Source organism: Hippocampus guttulatus, chromosome 18 (assembly GCF_054856545.1).
Source record: "Hippocampus guttulatus isolate MCC_2025c chromosome 18, RoL_Hgut_1.0, whole genome shotgun sequence".
NCBI classification, from domain to species: domain Eukaryota; kingdom Metazoa; phylum Chordata; class Actinopteri; order Syngnathiformes; family Syngnathidae; genus Hippocampus; species Hippocampus guttulatus.
Window position 1 is genome coordinate 9,026,481 of NC_141278.1, and position 22,372 is coordinate 9,048,852.

Here is a 22,372-nt window from a genome sequence, read left to right on the forward strand (position 1 = left end):
GCACAAGAAGATTGCCCGCACCTGAAAATAAACGTTTAGGAAATGGTTCCGCTTTATTTACTTCCGTGTCCACGCAAAAAGCAGGTAACCTGGTCGATTTTAAATATACGGAATGTAGAAGGCCGCTCATTTATGTTCATCTGTCAAAAGTTCTACATGTACAGTCCGACTAACAGGTTAGCAAATATTTGTCGGCATTGATAATCTAAAAGACATCATTTGAATTCAAGGTGGGTTAAAAAGTGGATTTGATTGTGTCACTGTTGTTTTTTGCTGTCATTGCTAATATGTATTTGTGTAAAACAGTATCATAATGGCAAACGCTAAAATATCGTTTCCCGTTTGGTGTCAGAAGAAGAACACAAAGTATTACAAGCATAATTTCCAACTATGGCACCAAACTATTGAGATATTTTACACGTCACACTTTTTACAAACAATTTCCACGTGCCATAGATTTAGTCAAAATGTCCTAACAATAATTATTCCGAATTATTTTTACACCATTTTTAAAATCTTGCCCTGTTGCAATCGGCTTGTTTTAGGGGTGGATCTGTCTCATGAGGCGTGTCAACAGTCATCCTGATCCCACGTATTGCTGGGCTAGTGGCGAGCCCAGGTGTCAAGAACCACTTGTCCTGATTTCGCCTGCACCTTCATCCCGGTGTTTGGCTTCCCCAAGTCAACAAATGGCGTTCATAAGAAGCTAACTGATGTTATCAAAAGACTGATGGATGCAGCATTTGACAGACAGGTAAGTGCTTTGGAATCATAGTGTGTGCTATATTTTCACTTTAAAGTATGAGTATTAGCGATTCGAAACATTTTAGGAGGTGCAGCATGTCAATCAACTGCTCATTTTTTTTACTATTCAAAATAGACTCTCCAGTGAATAGTTACTGTGTGTCAACCTTAAACCAGGGGTCATTAATCCTCTTTCTTAAGCGCCATTCCCTGGCCTGTTTTCCACCTCTCCCTCCTGGAACACGCCCGATTCAAATGATCACATTCCGCAGAAGGTTGGACGGCGATTCTGATCATTTGAATCGGGTGTTTTTGCAGCAGGGAGACATACAACATCCAGGAATGCGGCCTCACTGCATTTGAACAGTTTTTCCACATTGTCCACTAGATGTCGTACAAGCACAACTAACGTCAGTGTTTGTTTCTGGCCAGTGAAATTCCTAAAACTAGATAGCTGAATCTGCTTTTTGGACAGTAACGAATATGTTTTACTTTTGTACTCTAGTCCAATTCAGAATCTGTACATTTTTACTTTTACTGAGTTGGATCAAGCATCTCAATTTTGTTGTTGTTTTTTTGTGACACAAGTGTCTGTACTTCTACTTAAGTACAAAATGTGAGCTACCTTTTGCACCTCTGATATCATATAAAAATATCATATAAATCACATTCCAGTCATAACAGGTTGCGTCATAATGATGGCGTCCTCTTTGCGTGCTACAATTAATACCGAGAGAATGAGTACGTGAGAAAGTTTGAGGGCCAAATGAGTTTTCCGTGAATCTTACCGTCTGCGTTCATCCACCACAGAGATGGAAAGTTTTGCCGTCAGGGCCGTTCTGTTGCCTTTTTCCCCCCATGACTCTCACACAACACAAAATATTCAATGGCTGGGTGGAAATAGTAACCTAAAGGGAGAATCTTGCATCAGCCTTGGAATACAAAAAGCATATGGTCAGCGGTGTTTTGATATTAAAAAAAAAAATGGTGGCACAGAAAAACACTTGGCGAGGCTACCAGGAAAATTACTCTTGACCTCAGATTTTTTATTTTATTTTTTTAATTTAAATTTCTGTCAAAGGCAATGCATCTCTTATTATAGTCAAGACTTATTAAAGGTGACAAGTGTAATCAAATTTTAGCTAGCTTGCCCAAAATGATTCAATATTTCGGCTGCTACATGCTGCGCGCCACAGTCACACTTTATGCTAACTTTAAGGGTACAGTAGCTTGTCACTGTGGTATTAGTGTTTTGTTGGGTGTGTGGGGGTGGGGGGGCGTAATCACACTATTTTGGACTTGAAAATGTTTCTTGGAGTCCACTAATAATCCCACTTGAGTGTTGACGGTTCCTCGAGGGGTGCCTTTAGCCTCGTTGTTATTCCTGTCGGGGCATTCTGAAGTGTTTGTCGGTGCTCTGTTGTCTATTTGTATCCGTCAGTGTGTGTACATTCCCCGCATTTCACGACTTACCGTTGGAACGCTCTTTCCCGAGAGGTTCACTGGCAGGCCATCGTCACTGGAGCGTCTGCAGCTGCAACAGGCCCGCACACATTCACAAACACACACATAGCTACACGTCAGCTACTACCGCCACACTTGGCTTCTTTTTTGGCATGAGCAACACCTCGCCAGAAGCCCCCCCCCCCCCCCCAGCCCCCCAACCCGCCTCCTTCCACGTGGACCCGGTCCAGGAGCATGAAGAGCCAGATAATGAAACACTGAAGAAGACAGGCCAAGATCAGGATGCGCCTAGCACAACATGGGGCATTCAATTCGAATGAGGCCAAATTGTAAGACCATTGCAGCCAATCGGAAGCCAGAAAAAAAAAAGCCATTTCTAGGAAGAGCTGCAACGACAGCAACACATTTTGCAAATTTGCGTACGGAGGGATTCTAACCATTTGTGCATTTGATATCAAGCTTGTCGCGTATTCCACTGCTAAACTCATCAAAATGAAGCGTTTTATGCGCGCCACACCTTTGTGAAGGGAGCGCTCAAAAGTGCTTTTGTGTGCATGCGTTGTGCGGTTGCCATGGCAAAAATTAGCTCATCCATGACATTGTTGACCTGTTCAAAGAGTTCACATAGCAAAGGTGCTTTATCTTCAGGTTGAATCTTTCAGTGTTTTTAAACGTCCTCTGTATTAAATGCTTGCTAATCAATCATTTGCAAGTGCAAGTTTTTCGGGGGGGTGGGGGCCTGTCAAAGTCAATCATCACTCGCCGATAACAGACTTGGGCATAAATCCTCTTGAAGATCTACGATGAGACATTTTACTTGACTTCTTGAACTATTTCCATCAAGTGCAGACCCACTCCTCCCCCTCAGGCTGAGTGTTTCGAAAGCTTGAAAAGTAAAGCACGTAAAATGACTTGCCAAGACTGTAAGATGAAGTTGCCTGTGTTCTGGCGCTACATTTAGCTAGTCGCTAATGTTACAGCTGCTTGTTGGCATGGATTCCACTTGTCAGTTGGATATATGTATATGTATATATATTTTTTGTTAACGTGGACACTGCTGGTTCGAATTCGCTTGGATGTTGCTTGTTACTATGGAGTCTTTTGGTTAGCATTTTGTTAGCGTCAGTCCTGCTCATGAGCATGATTAAGAGCGTCCCAACTGCTTGCAGCTGCTTCTGGTTATGTTTAATAGGACACGGAGCATTTTCCTGTTCTTAGCGTAGGACATTAAGCCGACGAGAACACGTTTTTCTTTTTCATTTGAAAAACGGTGGGTTCCGATACGGAGTGTGGATATTCCGCCATCCATCACTTGGCTACTCCCTGTCTTGATTTCATCCACCTTGTTTGTCTTCACCGTCACTCGAGCCAGTCAGTCGGCAGACTGGTCCCCGCTGGTAATTTTTCCTCGTGTCGTTTCCCCTCGAGAAGCTTCAGCCAGTTGAGTGGAGAAGCCAACAGCAGTGGAAAGAACGCACACTCAGCCTGGGAGGATGCAGAGTTAGCGTGTGCGCGCCCCCCCCCTGTCCCCTTCGAGATATTTAAGAGGTTTCAGGTGGCCTGTTTAAACCACCGCCGATCCTTAATTTTGCCTTAATCACCGCAACTGTTTCTCCTTTGCCACGTTTGTCATAAGGCAGGGCTACTGACGCATCACAACTTTTTTTATTTTTTTATTTTTTACAAGGCAGACATGAATAAACATGAAGTCAGCAGCCAGCCTCGTGAAGACTCGCAGACGTCAAATCGTACCTTAACAGAAGACGAAGATGAAGAGGAAACGGGAGGAAGACAAACCGAAGACATTTTGTGGAGCCATTTGGCTCCTAGGGGTGAGATCAAAGATCTTAAAATTGGATCCAAATATTCTCCCGAATGTCTTCCCAGAACAGCTCCAGCTCGCCTTCCCTCCTCTTCGGATCACCGAGACTTTCCACATGCAAATGTTTGTTTTCTTTCAAAATATGACCTCCGTTTTCCCCTGAACCAAATCCCCATTAACATTAGTTCACATTGAGCATCTCACCTCGTGAGTAACAACGTGCTAATGTGGTGCTAGGTGGCCCTTCTATGATAAAATAATCCTAAAATGATCACCAGAGGGAAAATTAAAGCATTCTCCCGTCAGTAGGAGTGATTTATTGAGGTAAAGAAATACAAGGAATAAAGCAAAATGTAATGTAAAGTGCCATTTTTTTTTTGCAATGAAAATATGGACTTCTTTTCCTTCCCTCAGCACCAATCCCAGGCTTATTTTACGAGTTTACGACATTCCAGTAAAGTCCTCAATTGCACCCCATTTCACAACATTACGTTATCGAGAACTTAACAAGTCCAGAATTTCAGAGGAATTTTGCAACAATAGTGCCGTGAATGTCACCTGATTCAGATGCAAGTGGTTGCTTCCATTAAAATAAAGAGAAGAGAGAAAAATACAGTACCCAGTACAGTTCCCTGGTGGGTACCAATGGAAATGTGGTGTGATGTATTTGTGTCCTTTTTGTGGTTCTCATCATTTGCATGTGTGTTCCGAGAAATAGAGCATATCTGAATCAGCAACAAGGGAAGTGGTCAGACTCAAATTTTGGGTGAGAACTTCCTTTTTGCACCCAAAATACATGGGCTGTTACATTAGTTTCAATTTATTTCACCCGAGTGGCCATCTCTTTCGAAGGAAGAAAAAGAAAAAAAGCTTTGGGTCAACTCAACAAACGTCGATAAACTTTTCATTTGGGAATGTAACTCATTGGTTCAAGTTTTCCTTTTGTTCAAATTGGCTTTCACACATGTCAGAACAAAGAAATACGGGTTTAAAGTTTACTGTTGGCCTTTCTTTTTGACCCCAACTGAAAGATTTTAGTAAAGAAAAAAAAATCAACTCAAATTGTTTTGGAATAAATAACTTTCTTGCTTTGTTGCGCTAACATTATTACCATCCATCCATCCATTTTCCGAACCGCTTGATCCTCACTAGGGTCGCGGGGGGTGCTGGAGCCTATCCCAGCCATCTCCGGGCAGTAGGCGGGGGACACCTTGAATCAGTTGCCAGCCAATCGCAGGGCACACAGAGACAAACAACCATCCACGCCCACACTCACACCGAGGGACAATTTAGAGCGCCCAATTAGCCTGCCATACATGTTTTTGGAATGTGGGAGGAAACCGGAGCACCCGGAGAAAACCCACGCAGGCCCGGGGAGAACATGCAAACTCCACACAGGGAGGCCGGAGCTGGAATCGAACCCGGTACCTCTGCACTGTGAAGCCGACGTGCTAACCACTGGACTACCGGGCCGCCCAACATTATTACCGTTGATGTAAAAAAAAATCTATTTTAAAGTTTTAAATGACTGTTTTAGGCCCTCAATTACCAGTTGTCTTTTACGGACAGTTTATTTGTACATAGGATAAAAGTGAAGCTCGTGCTCTAATCATCTTTTAATTAGCCTGGAAGAAAGTACAAAGTGCATGTAGGCGTAAGCAAACGTTGATTTGGAGTGTTTGCAGCCTTCCATCCTGTAGGTGAGGTCAGATGTTTGGACAGCTGTTTGTGAGGAGGTGGAGATTAGACGCGGAAGATTGGTACACAATCTCTCTCTCTCTTTCTCTCTCAACCCGACTTTCTCTCCTTCCTCTCCGGACATATTTTACTCGGGTCAGAATATTTGGTACAACGTCACGACCTACCGCAGGGGTGGACAAACTTTTGAGGGCCTAATGTTACTTTTTTTGAATGAGTAGGTGGGCCAAATCATTTGTCGATAAGGCAGAAAAAAGAATCAAATATAGTGAAACTCCTCAACAACGAAACCTACATGGGCGAAAATACTCCCTAGTGTGTAAAAATGTTCATGCATGAAAGCCATTCCCACTTTTCTGCTCCCCCTACGACGAAAAGTCCCCCTGTTCCGTTATACGAAATATTTTTCTCTGCTCTTGCCTTACAACGACATTCACTACAATGAAAACAAGCCTAATCCAACGTCAGCATGCCACAGCGACCTTTACTGCTTCGTTAGGAAACGACAACAGCAAACACCACACTGGTTTACACATGCGCAGTCGTACAAGAAGTATTTGTTTCAGGCGCAGCACAAACGTTGCATTGCTAAAATCACAAAACGGACCTATGCATACCAAGGAGTTAAGAAAAGAAAAGCTTTAACACTTGAAGACAGGATAAAGGTAATAGAAATGAAAGCTGGAGGAAGCAAAATAAAAGACATTATACAAGAAATTGATGTAAGTGAAAGTAAATGCTGATCGTAAATTTCTTTTCCTTTTTTTCTTTCAACGCTGGCTAGATGAAGTGTCAAATAAGTGTATGCTCATAGTTATGCACTATCCATTTTCCGAACCGCTTGATCCTCACTAGGGTCGCGGGGGGTGCTGGAGCCTATCCCAGCCATCTCCGGGCAGTAGGCGGGGGACACCCTGAATCAGTTGCCAGCCAATTGCAGGGCACACAGAGACGAACAACCATCCACGCCCACACTCACACCTAGGGACAATGTAGAGCGTCCAATCAGCCTGACATGCATGTTTTTGGAATGTGGGAGGAAACCGGAGCACCCGGAGAAAACCCACGCAGGCCCGGGGAGAACATGCAAACTCCACACAGGGAGGCCGGAGCTGGAATCGAACCCGGTACCTCTGCACTGTGAAGCCGACGTGCTAACCACTGGGCTACCGGGCCGCCCTAGTTATGCACTATTGGAATACAAATAAAAAGTACACATAAACGTTTTTTTGTGTGTGTTCGTGTTTACGTCTGAGATCAAATTTGCTACAGTGAAAAGTCCCCTGTTGTGAAAAATGTCTTGCTGCAAACATGATTTTGTTGTCGAGGAGTTTCACTGTAGATGCACAACATTTCTATTTCAATAGTAAAATAGTTAATTTTAACTACTTTGACCTGATCACGGCGCCTCCGAACAATCGCCCAAAGTCATCTTGGAAGAAGATTGTGGGATTGTTTAAGTTGTGGTGTGGTCTCCCAAATCATCTTCTATAGGTCCTATGGGAGTACTAAAAATACTCATTACAGTGTCAGGTGTGGTCAGAATGGCAGAAAATGATCACAAAGTTTTGTGTGTGTGCGCGCGTGTCCGTGTGTGTGTGTGTGTGTGTGTGTGTGTGTGTACGCTTATGTGAAATAGAGAGAGAAAAAAAATACCATTGGAAGTCAAGATGTGATGTACCTTTACCAAAATTGAACATAGCTAGCTGTCAGGGAGAGGGATTCATTTCAGAAAGAGCTTCAAGTTTTTTTATTATGGTTTTAAGTGCATCCCAAAAATTCATTTTGCCCTTGTCAAATATTCTCAAACGCAATCTCCGCAGAGCTCGGAATTCCATTGATCGCAATTTCTAACAATGTGTGCAGTGGACTGGGGCCGGCTTGCTCATATTTTGGCTACAAGAAAGCAGAACCCTTCTGAAGATTCCCCCGAAAATGACCCGGCGGTGGAAAAGCGCCTACGGGAGGTGAGGAGATTTTCTGCCGACTAGTCACACGTACACACACGTCGTTTTTTTTTTGGTTTTTTTTTTTTTTAACGAGAGCGGACATAATTTGATCCTGCGCTTTTTACCTCAACAAAACGCTGAGCACATCTGCTCTCGCACTTTCATGAACACGCGAGCTTGTAAAAAAACTACAAGGAAGAAGCCATTAACTTTTGGAGCCGATCCGGCTAAAGATGCAGATGCGGGATTTCTTCACACCGTTTGGGAAGTCTTGGCAAAAACATGGACACATTCTGCACTGTTTTTCACCGGGTGACGCAGCTCTCTTACGCCTCTTTCGAAATATTTTATCGGCCCGCATCTTTCACACTGAAGCCAGCGAAGCATGACCTTGCCGTTATCAATCAAAGCAACACGTCTGGTGCGACGTGTCCCACTCGCCGAGTTGTTTTCTTGACAACCCAAAGCCATAAAGACCATGCCAGAAAAAAAGAGACATCTCCCGGTTTTGAACAGCTCAACCCCCCCCCCCCCCCCAATGACCAACCGACCGGCTCGCCCAGGCAGGCCGCCGCTCATCAGCACAAACCCAACGGCTTTATTTAGACACCATGTTTGTGCTTATAAAGTCCAAACGTTAAGTTTGCTTTCGTTCCAACGGCTAAACGTTGATATTGCGCCGGCGCAATCATCGAATACAGAATAGCGGTTGCAAGGCGGCGAGGATGTCACACAGCTATTGAGTGATAGGATGGTGCAAATAGTCACAAGCCTGGCCGGATGTTTGTGAGGAAATTTAAATAAACGACATGTCCAGTCGTTGCAGTCATCATGGGAAAGAGAGAGCGAGAAAAAAAAAGAACTCGATTGTGGAAACAACAGAAATTTCCCCAGTCCAGTGTGACTCTTTCGATAAAGTGATCCATCACCTATATGAAAGTCTCCCAAGGCCAGCAAAACGTTTTAACTCTTTCAGGGGCAGCAGTTACTACAGTGGAGAGCTTATCATGTTAGCAGGATACAGGGGGGCATGAAAGGGTTAAAGGCCACCGTTTTCAGGGAGCACATAAAAGGATTTGCTCTTCTGCCTACTTTCCTCCCTCATGATTTGGGCTTCTTCACACTCGGAGAAGGATAGATAGGCAGCAATACTGCTCCGGACGCCATAACTCAGCATGTTGTCATTTTGGCCACCCATGCTGGTCACTTGTGGCCTGGGAAGGGAAAAAAAAAAAGTCTGGGTAATAAGTTCCACGTCGTTGCCGCCGTCCTTCCGGTGTTACCTGTCTTTCTTCTTCCCGTCGGCGTGGCGTCTCATAACAACCGACGGAAACGGTGTCGGTGGCGCTGTTCGGTTCGACTGACTCGGCGACGTCAACACACAGCACAGGCCGTCCGCAAACTCTTGAAAGGAAGAACGACGTCGCCGTTCAGCAAACCGTATTTTCCGCACTATAAAGCGCTTCGGAGTATAAGGCGTACCCTTTAGTGATTGGCCTATTTTAAAACTGTTTTCATATACAGGGCGCACTGCATTATGAGGCGGGTAGAATCGAAGCTACAGTATTGGCTGCGGTTGCATTATGCATCCACCAGATGGCGCTACGCTGAAGGAATACAATACAGCTTTTTTTATTGACCGCTTCCACCACCGCTGCAGTTGTTCTGTAAAGCGCCTTGTTACATTTAAAATGCTACGTCCAAGAAATTAGAATGTCGATCCTTATATAAGGCGATTCGGATTGTAAGGCGCACTGTCGGCTTTTGAGAAAATCGAAAGCTTTTAGGTGCGCCTTATAGTGCCGAAAATACGGTAATTCACGCACATCTCGGGCCTGCATCTTCATGTTTTTTTTGTACACGCCCTCACCAGAGTAGTGGTTGATCATATCTTCCAGGCACTGGAAGGTAAGGCCAGGGGAGATGTAGTACCAGCTGTTGTCCAGTCGGCATATACGATAGTGCCGTATCACGCTGTGCTTTACGGATAGCACGTACGCCCCTAAAAACAGACACAAGGTTCTTTTAAAAATGGTCAGGCTCCGCTTCTTTTCAGGAAGTTGCGGCGGCATTGACAAATAGCAGAAGTGCGATGCTGTAACGTGTTGTACTTTATATCGCGCTTCGTCATTGGAGGCAGACCCATGAGTCATGAAAGGCTGCAGACAAGTGGAAGCGTTTGTCATGAAAGCAAAGATAAAGAGGCTCATATCTGAACGCAGCAAATCTCAAAATCCAGGATCCTTCCTCCCACCCCACCCCAAATATTTGGACTTAAGAATAACTACCGCGTAGTGTATAAGGTCATCTCATATGAGCTACCAGACTGGTCTTCCTCACCCTGCTCTGTGGAGCTCTCCCGTACCAGGAATGAGCCGACCCTGTTCCCGGGTAGAAGCAGAAGCTCCTCTGCCTTCTGTCTCGTCACCCCCTCGAAAAGCCACCTGATGGAGCAAGGAGCACCCCGCTCTATAAGCCTGATCAGTGCAATGTGTTCCTTACACCAGGGGTGTCAAACTCATTTTTGTCGCGGGCCACATTATAGTTACGGTTTCCCTTCGAGAGCCGTTATGAAATTTGGGAAACCATATAAATGTTTCATCACCGCAAATTGCTGGATCACTAGTTTTAAAATCAGATGTCAAAAATAATGACTGTTATTGTGGATTACATATGATAATTTGACATTTTGGTTCAGACTTTAGCAAGCATCATGAAACTTGACATGCTTGATTTGCTCTCGCGGGCCACATAAAATGATGTGTCAGGCCAGATCTGGCCCCCGGGCCTTGACTTTGACACCTGTGCCTTACACTGTACGTACCCGTGATACACTTTGCCCACATGGATCCCAGGGATGTCGTTTTCTTTTCCTGTCTGGAGCGAACGGACCTTCCACCAGTACCCCAGCCTGGAAAGAAAAAGAGAAATGGGAGTCGCTCCCGCTCTGAATTGACATTTTGAAGAAAAGAAAAAAAATGCAGTCATGATGTGTGCATACTGAGCGACAATGCCAAGTTTCTCCCCGATCCTGAAGATGGGCTCGCTGACGTCAGGAGGTGGGTAGTCGGCAAGCACAACCACCATGTCTTCCTCTGGGTCTGGAAAAAAAAAATCAACTGAGCCTTGTGGGAGGGGGGGTTCAATGTCACATCCCCCCTCTCCCCCGGCCCCCTCCTTGTCCACTACATTCGACAGCTTATCACGTTATCAGGTTACAAGGTGCATGAAAGGGTTAACACAGCCACTGTCCAGGCTCTGACACAAAATCAGAAGCGAGGAATTTCTCGGGTCAACTCAAGCCCACCTTCTGTCTGGGTACATTTCACAGCAGCGTGGAGGGGGAGGGGGTGGAAACAAGCCGTCATTTGCAGTCATTGTGCCAGTGATGTCATACATCCTTCTGAAGTTCCAGGGCATGTTTGAAAAAGGTTCAGAGAGGAGATCTCACCTTTCCCAAGACTGCTGCTATCGATGCCGTCAAGTTTGTTGCGAGCGCTCATGCCGCGCATCACGTTCCCCATCCTGAAGTCCCAACAGACGCGTCTGCTTCGTGAGCTTCTTGCACGCTTGTGACAATCTTATCGCCGCACGTATAAATGGGGAAGCTGAGTGACATTGTCTGAGTCCGCTCAGGCCTGTTCCCTGAAAGCGTAAACGTCCGGCACGGAAGAAAAAATTTTTTTCGTGAGGTGTGAATTTGGGATAAAACCCCCTTATAAGAAAGAAAATTGCCCGCAATGACGTCAAGTGTCATGAAGGAGATGACAAGTCGTTTTGACGGAACGTCATAAGAGTCTAGGAGGACACCTTCACAACACATTGCCTGCCACCAAAAGAGGAAGAGGACCTGCCGCCGGTGTTTCACAAATTCAAAAATTACGATGATTGCAGGATTCAGCTCCTGGCTGTGACTATAGTATCTTGCTTTTGTTTTTTTGTTTTTTATTTCATTGTTCCACTGTTATTCAAGTCTTTAGTGGAGCCACAGGAGTGAACGTCTAAATCAGGGGTGTCAAACTCATTTTTGTCGTGGGCCATATTTTAGTGACAGTTTCCCTTGGGGGGGCCGTTATGACTCAAACCATATCAAGGAGTCAAGAAAAACAATTTACTCCACCAGAAAATGCTTACAATATCCTTCTTATTAATTACAGATGAGAATTTAAAAATGTTGATACAGATTTTAGCTAGCGTCATGATAGTTGACATGTTTGATTTGCTTTTGCGGGCCACATAAAATGAGGTGTCGGGCCGGATTTGGCCCCCGAGCCTTGAGTTTGACACCAGTGGTCTTTAATCTACCATGGCCCTTCACAGCAGGTGTTGTGGCTCCTTGCTAATAAAAATGACCATCCAGGACTTTCCCTGCACCAGCCTCCATCTTGGTTTTTGTTGGTCCGCAGCACACTCCAAGCAATGATGCAAAAGACGCCCTGTTGGTTTGTAAGCAATTTTCTGGGCAAAAAAGATATATAAAGGCAGATGCTTTCCGTCTGTGGCTGACGTCAGCCAAATTACCCACTAGAAGGATTTGCCATCACTTATTTTTTTTCTTCTTACAAGCCAAACTCCCCATATGCTCGTCAGGGTTCTTTTTTTTTCCTTCCAGGGTTCATTCCTCCCTCAATGATAGACATTCCGCATGCTGCGCCACCGGTCATTAGCGCCTCCGTGGCTGCGAATAGCATCTAAAAGTAGAAGCAAGTCTGACTTCACTGCATCGGGAAAACCCACAAGACTGACCGGGCAGGAGACGGCCTGCGCTTTTTTTATTGTATGCAGATGATAGGTCTCTCGACATGTTTGTTGTCCCAGGACTTGTTCCCCTGAACGTAAGATTTGAGACTGAACCCGAAAGCACTCGCCCTCGTGACCTCGAAACCACGGCCGGCAAAAGCTGAACGGTGACATTTTGGCTTTTTACGCCGGCTCGCTAGGTCACATGTCGGTTACTTCACGATAGAGAGACACTGTGCGGTTATTCGTCAATCATTTGGAATGGAATCCCCTCAGGTGTTTTGTGGGCCAAAAGTGGAAGTCTTTTGTGAGGGGCCACCTGTGCACTCAATCACCCCTCCGACCCCCCTACACATCCCACGACCTCAAGGTAGGGAAACATGCCAGCCTTTACGTGCAGGGCCGTGTAACTACAGGTTACCTTGCCAGGCATCCCATGCCAAGCCCATAATGAAAGTGCGCTCCCCTTGGGTCGTCCAGATGCGAGTTGAGCATTTATCGCCGCATCATCATCTATTACCCAGTCATTATGTGCCGAGGGGCTATTTTCATCCATCCATCCTTTTTCTGATCCGCTAAACCTCACAAAGGTAGCGGGACGTGCTGGAGCCTCTCCCAGCTGTCTTCGCGCGGTAGGCGGGCGACACCCTGAACCGGTTGCCAGCCAATCGCAGGGCACACAGAGACGAACAACCATCCGCGCTCACACTAGGGACAATTTAGAGTGTTCCATTCACCTGCCATGCATGTTTTTGGAATGTGGGAGGAAAGCACAATACCTGGAGAAAAGCCACGCAGGCACGTGGAGAACATGCAAATTCTACATAGGAAAGCCGGAGCCGGAATCGAGCCCTGCACCTCTGCGTTGTGAGACCGATGTGCTAACCACGGGCTATTTTCCCCACGTGCATTTTCACCTGTGCAAAACCGCATCTGCTCCCCCCCCCCCCCTTCGGCGAGCCTCTGAGGCGCGTCAGATAGCGTGAAACGCGAGTGATTTGTAGCCACTTCAAGAAATCAAAGAGATTCCAAAGCATCACGTTCGTTCCCGAAACAGCGCCACGGCAGCGACTGCTGTTGGAACCCGCTGACGCAAAGGGATGCCAAGGCGGCTATTGCGTAATGAAGGCAAAGCTCCAGGCTTTCTTTTCCGGTGACTGCTTGTCAAATTCCCTGCTTTCTCCAATTGGCACTTCCAGAAGGATCTTTACACTTTTTTTTCTTCCAAACCCCTGAGAACCATTCCAAAGTGCCGCAAATAATTCCCAGCATGACTCGACTTTGTCATCCGGCCAGGCTTCGGTGAAGCCAAACAAGGCAAAGGATCCCTTAATGCAGGGGTGTCAAACTCATTTTTTGTCACGGGCCGGTGCAAAATCTCAATGTTATTTATTACCCATGACAATTTGACATTTCGGTACAGATTTCAGCAAGAATCATGATAGTTGACGCACTGCTTCAAACAACAAAGCGTGTGACGGAAAAGTGGTTAGGACTGCACGACTGTCCGGGTTTTATGTTATGTGTTGTGTTTATTATTTTATTTTATGTTAACTGTTTTGTTAAGCGCTTTGTTACAGCTGCCGCTGTTGTGAAAGCGCTATATAAATCAGCATGTATTGTATTGTATTGTACATGATTTGCTGCCACATAATATGACGTGGGGCGCTGGATCTGGCCCTCGGGCCTTGACTTTGACACCCGTGCCTTCATGAAACCCCAACCGCTGCTAAAACCGCTCGTTCGTAAAAGACTCCCATCACAAAAAGGCTTCTTGAACTTCTTAGTTTTGGATGCGAGAGTCTGAAATCGGACTAGCAAAGGATCAATCATCCATCCGGTCACTTTTCAGTATCACGGATTGAGCTGGGACAGGTGTCACATGACTTTAGATTGGTCGCCTGTCAGTCCTGCCAGTGAGAATTACCATATTGGCCCGAATATAAGACAGTGTTTTTTGCATTGAAATAAGACTGAAAAAGTGGGGGTCCTCTTATATTCAGGGTCTAGACATTATACCTATTCACGACAGTAGATGGCGCCAGATATCATTGAAGTGAATCCTGAACTTGACTCCCCAGGCCAAAGTGAACCCCTGCCATAAAGAAGAAAAATAAAAATAGCGGTAGCACGAAGAAGAAAAATAAAAAAATAGCGGTAAGGAAGAAAACAATAGAAGAGATAACAGAAAATGGAGAAATGTAGCGACAATCTGGTGAAAAGTGGGTCGAAGATCGGCCAGGTTAACCGGCAGCTGAGGAGAAGTTATGATGTCATTTACATTTCAAAAACCAGAAGCCATTCATTTACGAATGTGATTGCACTTTAGTTTACATATTTAAATGTTCAGATATTAAGATTTGAATGAGGCAAAATAATATGCTTTTCCTCTCAAATATATTGTTAGAATCATTTGTTTCAGATGTACTGTCATTATTTTCTGTATAAAAATTAATTTGGTGTTCAAAAAGTCAAGTTTCAAAACTTGAGTCTTGAAAAAGAGGGGGTCGTCTTATAATCAGGGCCGTCTTATATTCGGGCCAATACGGTATCACAATACATGAGCAATTGTCACCAAATATCTCCAACTAATTGCAGCATCGATGGAACTCAAAAGTGAAAAATGCATTTCCGCGGTTGGTTTATGAGCACAAAGGCTCCAGACAATCGGCTCTGGTCTTGGCAGTATTGTGCCTCTTTGTGCTTAAAAAAAAATTGTAAACATGTATAACAAATCAATATTATTGCATTGTTTTGCCATGTTAATTTTTTTGGGCTCTTTCTAGAAATGATGACCCGGCATTGCCAGATCAGTGGTGCTTCCGTTCCAGCGTCTCCAGGTATGTGCGTTCATCCTCCGCTGTAGTTTAATTTGACGGAGGCGGGAAAAAAAAAGTCTAAAGGAAGAATTGCTTCCCGTTGTCTCCTTTAGTTGTCACTGTGATGAAGTCAAGTTGTTGTGTTTTTTTTTTTTTTTTTCGGAGGGTGCAGGGGGGGCCCGCTCTAAATCCACTTTACGACTTCACAATGACTCCGTATTGCCTCTACCCGTTGGAATTTTGCAACAGATGGAGGATATCAAGCGACTCGGACCGCCGTCCATGATTACGTTGATCCGCCTCATAAACTATTTTTAAAAAATAAATAAATGTAGAAAGACACGGATGGATAACAAGCCGTTGAAGAACAACACGTGCGTCTTTTTCCCCCAAACATGTGAGCCATTGTCTTCGGCGGGCCAAACGCTTTGACTTATTTACAAGAAGATCAGAGGCGAGACCTTGTCATCGCCGAACTGCCGAAGCGTCAAATCAACCGCTCAGATGTCATCCATGTGTCACTGACACGCATGACTGTGAAAATGTTATTGTTGTCCTCCACCGATTCTTGCAAAGCTCCTCTCGAAAATGTTACGTCCTCACAAAACTGCTGCAGGATTGTTTAGCTTTGTTTTTCTAGTGGTTTTTTTTTTTTTTTTTTTTTGGTCTTGTGAACCCTGAGGTCGCTGACGTCGTGGTCGACAACGGGTCAGCCAGCCTAAACGCTCCCACGACAACGCATTCCTGCAGTGGGTTGAGCACGCGCTATCAAGTAAGGCTTATCGTCCATTTTTGCATGTCCAGTATTGCACAGAAACATTTTTGGAATGAAAAGGAACTCACAGTGAGTCCAAGTATTTTTTTTGTTGTTGTTTTTTTTGCTTTGTCAACACGTCGCTTCCCACCGGCAAACTAACCCCTTGAATCCCGCCTCCGATATCTTTTGCGGTTGTCACGTATCATCTCGTTGGCGCTTTTATGTGACGTGAGTTTTTACTTTTCACATCTTTTTTTTTTTTTATGTCAATTTTTGAATTGCCCCAATGGCATCGTTGAACATTTTCAGAAAACCAAGACCAAAAAAAAACGGTTTTTTTAACCCTTCCATGCCCCAATAACGATAACCTGTAACCCGATAACGTGGTAAACTGTCCACTGTAGTCGCTGCTGTCCCCAAAAGGGTTAATTGACTTCAAAATCACTTCCTGTCTGTTATGAGGCTAAACGTTCTGTTTCCTCACACAACAAGAAAATCGTTGTCCAACATGCGCATTGTATTTACGATAAATGTTTCTGACAGTTCACGCCGGGCTGCGGCATTCTTAGACTCTTGCCAGTGCGCATCCGATTTTTTTTTTCTTTCTCGGGGGGGCGTCCGTGAGCTCAAGACCGCAGCTACTGTATATAAAGCAGCTGTAATTACATATGTTCAAAAACAAGGCAGCTGAACTTCAGAGGCCCCCGCGTGATCTTTTCATCGACCTAAAAAATCTCCAGAATCGTAATACGCAACAAGAAAACCAAAAACGCCACCGCTTCTCTATCCTCTCTTTCAAACCGTCATTTCTCAATAAATCGCAACGACTGAAGTCAGCAGTCGCTCTCAATAGCACCGTTTTTATCGCCGCACAACCTCCCATTGTTTTGTGTAACCCGTTGTTGCTAAGCAGGTTTCGCAGGGCCCAAAACACTTCAATACATTTATGTCACGACGGGAATAATTGCTCTTTATTTCATGTCAACACGTTTCGAACACATCTGTCTTTTGACTCCCAGCGCGGACTTTTAAGTGGCTTTCCGACATATCAATTTGTTGCTTTTTTTTTTTTCGACTATAAAACCGATAATTCTCCCGAAATGCACTTTTGACTGGAGGGCATCTCTTTAGAGTTCAGAGTGCGCTTAAAACCCTTTCCTGCACTCAATAATGATAACGTGTAAACCTGATCACATGATAGGCTGTCCACTGTAGTAACCGCTGTCCCTCAGAGGGTTAAAGAAGGGATTTCCCCCCCCCCCCTTTTTTTTTAGCATCTGTGGACACAGCTCATCATACCTCCTCGTCTGTTGTCTCACCAAAATGACTGAAAAGACCAACGGGTGGGCACGCTAAGGCTTGCTCACGTTTGTTCGTAATGGACTCCTCTTGTCGCCTGTGGAGTTTCGTGTCTTTGCCGTTTTTTAAAAAAAAAATTATTGCTAATTTCATCCAGAAGGTGGTGGATAGATGACATCGGTCCAAACAAAACTGAAACGAGACGGCCGGGAAAAGGCGGGAAAAAGGGGTTACGGGCTTGGATCTGGATGACATCATGGATTGATGTTGTGCATGTGTGCGGCAAATAGCTCTAATGCTGTGCCCTGGGTTTTTCTTTTTCGTGTCTTATTAATTTTGAAGGCTTAGTCAGTCATTTTATCGATGAAGATTTCGATTGGACGCGCACCGATAGAATCGGATGAGAACCACCATTTATTGAATTCTGACTTTGGATGAGCCAAAGTCAGCCTGTCATGTTTCGCTTCGTGACCAACAGGTGGCACTGTGGGACTTTTCCCTGCAGGTGCACACCTGTTGGTTATTAGGTAATTAGTGGCTATAAAAGGACTGCCGGCCGACTACTCGTTGTCAGGTCATTGTTTGTATGCTACTGTCATGTTTGTTTCAGTCAGGTTTTGGTCATTGTTTTATCTTCAGTCATGTGTTTTGTTTGATACTTTGGACTTTGTTTGTTTTGGATTTAGTTTTCTGAGTTTTAATACAATCTTTCAAGTACACCCTGCTCCTCCCTCCTGCCTGCTTTTAGGGGTCCACCACCACCTCGCAAACGTGACACAGCCACATACACAATTTTATACTTCCATAATTGAAGAGGAGAAAATATCCTGAACTGGTATGTAATTTAGGGGGGGGGGGGGGGGTGACGGGAGTAGGACAGGAGGTGAGGGAGGCTCGAGGAAAGGGAAAACCAGAATGAGTGACGTGGAGGAGGACAACCTGAATCATTGGGGATCTAAGGAGAAGACCAAAGGAAGAGGAGGAGGTGACCCGGATGGAGGAGGAGGAGGAGAGGGACCCGAGTTGGGCGTGCGACTAAGCCGGAGAAGGAAATCCTGAGTTAATCATGAGCAGGCGGAAGAGAGGAAATGAGACAGGTGGACCGTAGGAAACACGTTGGAGAAGGAAGATGAGGAGACATGTTTGGTGGGGAAAGGGCAGACCTTGTCTGAGATGGGAGAAGAGAAGGAGAGCCGGAGTGCGGAGAGCAAAGTCGAGAGGAGGAGAGGAGAGTTGAGGGGGTGGTGGGGGGGTGTCTGTTAGGAGGAGGAAGAAGAGGAGGAGCTGTACAGTGAAAGCGCAACGGCAGGGGGAGAAAACTCCACATGTCAAAGCTTGTCGACGTCATCATGGACTTTTAACACTTGCGCTCGATCGCTGGCTCACTCGCTCGGTCGGGGTTGGAGACGTCACATGCCGGCGGCGAGATGTGCCGCGTACGTGCCGAACGCTGCGCCGCGCCGCGCGGAGAAGCATGAATGAGGAGCACCTCAACGGTATTTTTGGAGTGGATGCACGTGAGGCTGCTCGCCAGGGATGAGTTGGCTCCTCTTGTGGATTCTCGCTGCAGTTGGGATTCAACAGGTACCGCGTTGACAATTTTTTTTTTCCCCTCCTGCCTTGATTTCAATAGCGAATGCTTGTAAATACGTTGGCGTTGTGAATGAAGCCGATTTAGAATGGAGCAAAAATAATCCAAACGACATGAGAAGTAGCCCTCAAACGTGGATTTTGGCAGACTTCATTATGTCGACTTTGGCGACCTCGTGTGGCTACAAGGGGCACTGCATCACGAATGCTGCCCTTCAAATGGACTTTTCAGCCCTCAAAATGAATTGATGTTTGTTGTTATTGCTACTACGGTCTACAAAGCTTTTTCTACATGCTACATTTCTTCCAAATTTTGAATGAGGAAACCATGTTTCTCCAGGCAAAAAAGAAAAAGAAATCGAGTGACACTTTAGTTTTGGTAACCGAAGGCTGGAGCTCATCCATCATCCACATAAACCTCAGGCGACAGGAGGTGCACATGAAACATGCCGAGGCAGGACGCTCGTCTTTTTTTTTTTTTAATTATTCAGCGTGGGGACAGATGATCAGCATCCATTTGTGTGAAAAATATGAAACTGATCATATTTGTCAAATATTTCCACCCACCAGCCACTGAATGTCGTAACGACGTACATTTAGGTGCTTTTGACAGTCCTTACGGATCTCTGGGAGAAACCATAATTACGATGTTTGCCCGTGACGCTGGATTTCAAGAATATCCTGCAGTTTTGAGTCTCACATGTTTTTCCAACCTCCTTCTCCAACAGGCGTCCTCCCAAAATTCCACTGCCATGCCTCCGGCGGTCACGTCGCCGGCCGCTGAGCCCTTCACCCCGACGCGGTACTGCCGGTGGCCTTGCGAGTGTCCCGCCGAGCCGCCCGCCTGCCCGCTGGGCGTGAGCCTCCTGACGGACGGCTGCGGCTGCTGTAAGGCGTGCGCCCGGCAGGTGGGTGAGGTGTGCAACGAGGCGGACACCTGCGACCACCACAAGGGGCTGTACTGCGACTACAGCTCGGACAAGCCGAGGTACGAAAAGGGCTTGTGTGCATGTAAGTGTCGCTCTCACGAGCTTATCCGTGACCTCTGCCAAGTGCATGTGGAGATTCTCAGTCATCTGAGTAATGCCCCCCCCCCCCCCCCCGCGTCCCCACTCCCCACTCACCTGGTAGACATGTTGGGCACTGGCTGCGAGCACGACGGCGTCATCTACCGTAACGGCCAGAGCTTCCAGCCCAGCTGCAAGTACCAATGCGTGTGCGTCAACGGCGCCATCGGCTGCGTGCCGCTCTGCACCGAATCCAAGCCGCCGCGCGTCTGGTGCCAGAACCCGCGGCGCGTCAAGGTGCGAGGACAGTGCTGCGAGGAGTGGATCTGCGACGAGCCCCGGAGGGGACGCAAGGCAGCGCCCAGGCACGCCGCGGAGGGTAAGTGTGATGAAAAGCCTGCAGTTTACGCCAGAATACAGTGAAACTCCTCTACAATGAAACCTAGATGGGCGAAAATACCCCCTAGTGTGAAAAATTTTCATGCATGAAAGCCTTCCCACTTTTCTGCCCCCCCATGACGAAAAGTCTCCCTGTTCCGTTATACTAAATCCTTTTCTCTGCTCTTGCCTCGCAACGAGATTCACGACAACGAAAGCAAGCCTTCCGCAAAAGTCTAATCCAACAGCAACCTCTACTGCTTCGTTCGGAAACGGCAATAGCAACCACCACACTGGTTTACACAAGCGCAGTAGTCCAGGAAGTAGTTGTTATTGTTAGTTTCAGACGCAGCACGAACATTACATTGCTAAAACGGCTACGAAACGGACCGTTGCAGACCAAGGAGTTAAGAAAAGAAAAGCATTCACGCTTGAAGACAGGATAAAAGTCATAAAAATGAAAGATGGAGGAAACAAAGTAAAATACATTATGCAAGAAATTGATGTAAGTGAAAGTGAATGCTGATTGTAAATTTCGCAATTTCTTTCCCTCTACACTGGCTATATGAAGTGTCAAATAAGTGTATGCTCATAGTTATGCACGACGTATTGGAATAAAAATAAAGAGTACACACATACGTTTTGTGTGTGTGTTTACATCTGAGATCAAATTTGCTACAGTGAAAAGCCCCGTTGTGAAAAATTTCTTGCTGCAAAGATGATTTCTTTGTAGAGGAGTTTCACTGCACCAGCGATCCAGACCCGAATCTCCTTCGCACCAAGACGCCACAATATCATGGCAAAGCACTGCTTTTATGAAAGAGATGAATTTGAAAATGCCGAGCTACCGTCTCAGCATTTCTCGGCGCGTAACGCTGGCGCCTCTGCATGTGTCAGCGCCCCCGGCTGAGCTGAGCAGCTGGCACGAGAACTGCGTGAGCCAGACCACGTCGTGGAGTCCCTGCTCTAAGACGTGCGGGCGGGGCCTGTCTCTGCGCGTCTCCAACGCCAACCGGCGCTGCGAGCTGGTCAAGGAGTCGCGACTGTGCACCCTCAGGCCGTGCGACGTCGAAATCGCCAAGCACATCAAGGTACAAATGCCGGCGACCCCGAAACCTCCGACCTCCTTTCCCGCTTGACCTGCTTCCTTCCTTCTTTCCTCACTCTCTTACTTCCCCAGCGTTTTCCCCTCATTCTGCCTTTCTCCTTGCTCATCTTCTTTCTTTCCAACCATCTTTCCTTGACCCAAATAATCCTCGCCATGACGACGTTTTGAGTGAGACTCTTGTCGGTCCTCGTTGTGGTCCTCAGACGGGCAAGAAGTGCTTGAACGTGTACCGCGAGGAACGCCCGTCCAACATAAGCATCTCGGGCTGCACCAGCATCAGGCAGTACCGGCCAAAGTTCTGCGGCGTGTGCACGGACGAGCGCTGCTGCATCCCGTACAAGTCCAAGACGGTGGACGTGGACTTTGTGTGCCCGGACGGCTCCACCCTCTCGTGGAAAATGTTGTGGGTGCAGGCCTGCTTCTGCAACCTCAGCTGCAAGAACCCCAACGACATTTTCGCAGACCTGGAGAATTACTACGGATACCCCGAAGTCATGAACTAACTAGGCCACGCCCCCTTTTGAAAAATTTTTGGTGTCGTTCCTATTTCATCTTTTTGTATTTGTAACTCTTCTCTTTTTTTCCTATTGGAAAAATATGTAAATAATGAAGTCATATATTTCCACAAAGGACTTGTTAAGCAATTTTTAAAAAGGGACTTTCTGGGTCAGGTGTGCGTGTTCGTGTGCGTGCGTGTATGTGTGTTTTTAACTCTTACTTGAACAAAGACATGACAAAAATAAATACCTAATATTTGTCAAGATGGATCTATTAGTCTTCAGTTCTTTTCTTGCTGTTTAGTTGTGTCATTTTTCGTTTCTAAAGACTTGGTAATGCGAAAATGTCTCTCTCATAAATTCAAAGGTATATTGTTCAGTATTTTAAAAAGTAAGAGGCATATAGAATTCTTTTAATAATAAACTAATACACCCAAAATCTAATTCATTTTAGTCGAATCATATTTTTTCTTTTATATTTGAAACCCTTTACAGGACTT

The 22,372-nt window shown here is 45.8% G+C and overlaps 2 protein-coding genes across 7 annotated transcripts; one reads left to right on the forward strand and one right to left on the reverse strand.

Moving 5' to 3' along the window:
- The first annotated feature begins 83 nt into the window (after window positions 1–83).
- On the forward strand, window positions 84–22,136 carry ccn4a (cellular communication network factor 4a). 6 transcript variants are annotated; one of them, XM_086136584.1, is made up of 8 exons: window positions 84–230; window positions 546–754; window positions 7,595–7,695; window positions 15,204–15,257; window positions 19,611–19,893; window positions 20,014–20,268; window positions 21,165–21,358; window positions 21,579–22,136. In XM_086136584.1, exons 5-8 carry the CDS (start codon window positions 19,635–19,637, stop codon window positions 21,876–21,878), a joined length of 1,008 nt encoding a protein of 335 aa, XP_085992710.1. In that variant the 5' UTR covers window positions 84–230; window positions 546–754; window positions 7,595–7,695; window positions 15,204–15,257; window positions 19,611–19,634; the 3' UTR covers window positions 21,879–22,136. The 6 variants fall into 6 exon arrangements, with proteins under 6 accessions (XP_085992710.1, XP_085992711.1, XP_085992713.1 ...); XM_086136585.1 differs by lacking the exons at window positions 84–230; window positions 546–754 and having other exon boundaries at window positions 7,501–7,695; XM_086136587.1 differs by lacking the exons at window positions 84–230; window positions 546–754; window positions 7,595–7,695; window positions 15,204–15,257 and adding an exon at window positions 15,336–16,008.
- sla1a (Src like adaptor 1a) lies at window positions 8,459–11,285 on the reverse strand. Its single transcript, XM_086136591.1, has 7 exons — window positions 11,129–11,285; window positions 10,679–10,778; window positions 10,502–10,588; window positions 10,018–10,121; window positions 9,548–9,679; window positions 8,961–9,081; window positions 8,459–8,891 (listed from the first exon to the last, which is right to left on the reverse strand). Exons 1-7 carry the CDS (start codon window positions 11,199–11,201, stop codon window positions 8,717–8,719), a joined length of 792 nt encoding a protein of 263 aa, XP_085992717.1. The 5' UTR covers window positions 11,202–11,285; the 3' UTR covers window positions 8,459–8,716.
- Window positions 22,137–22,372: the final 236 nt, after the last annotated feature.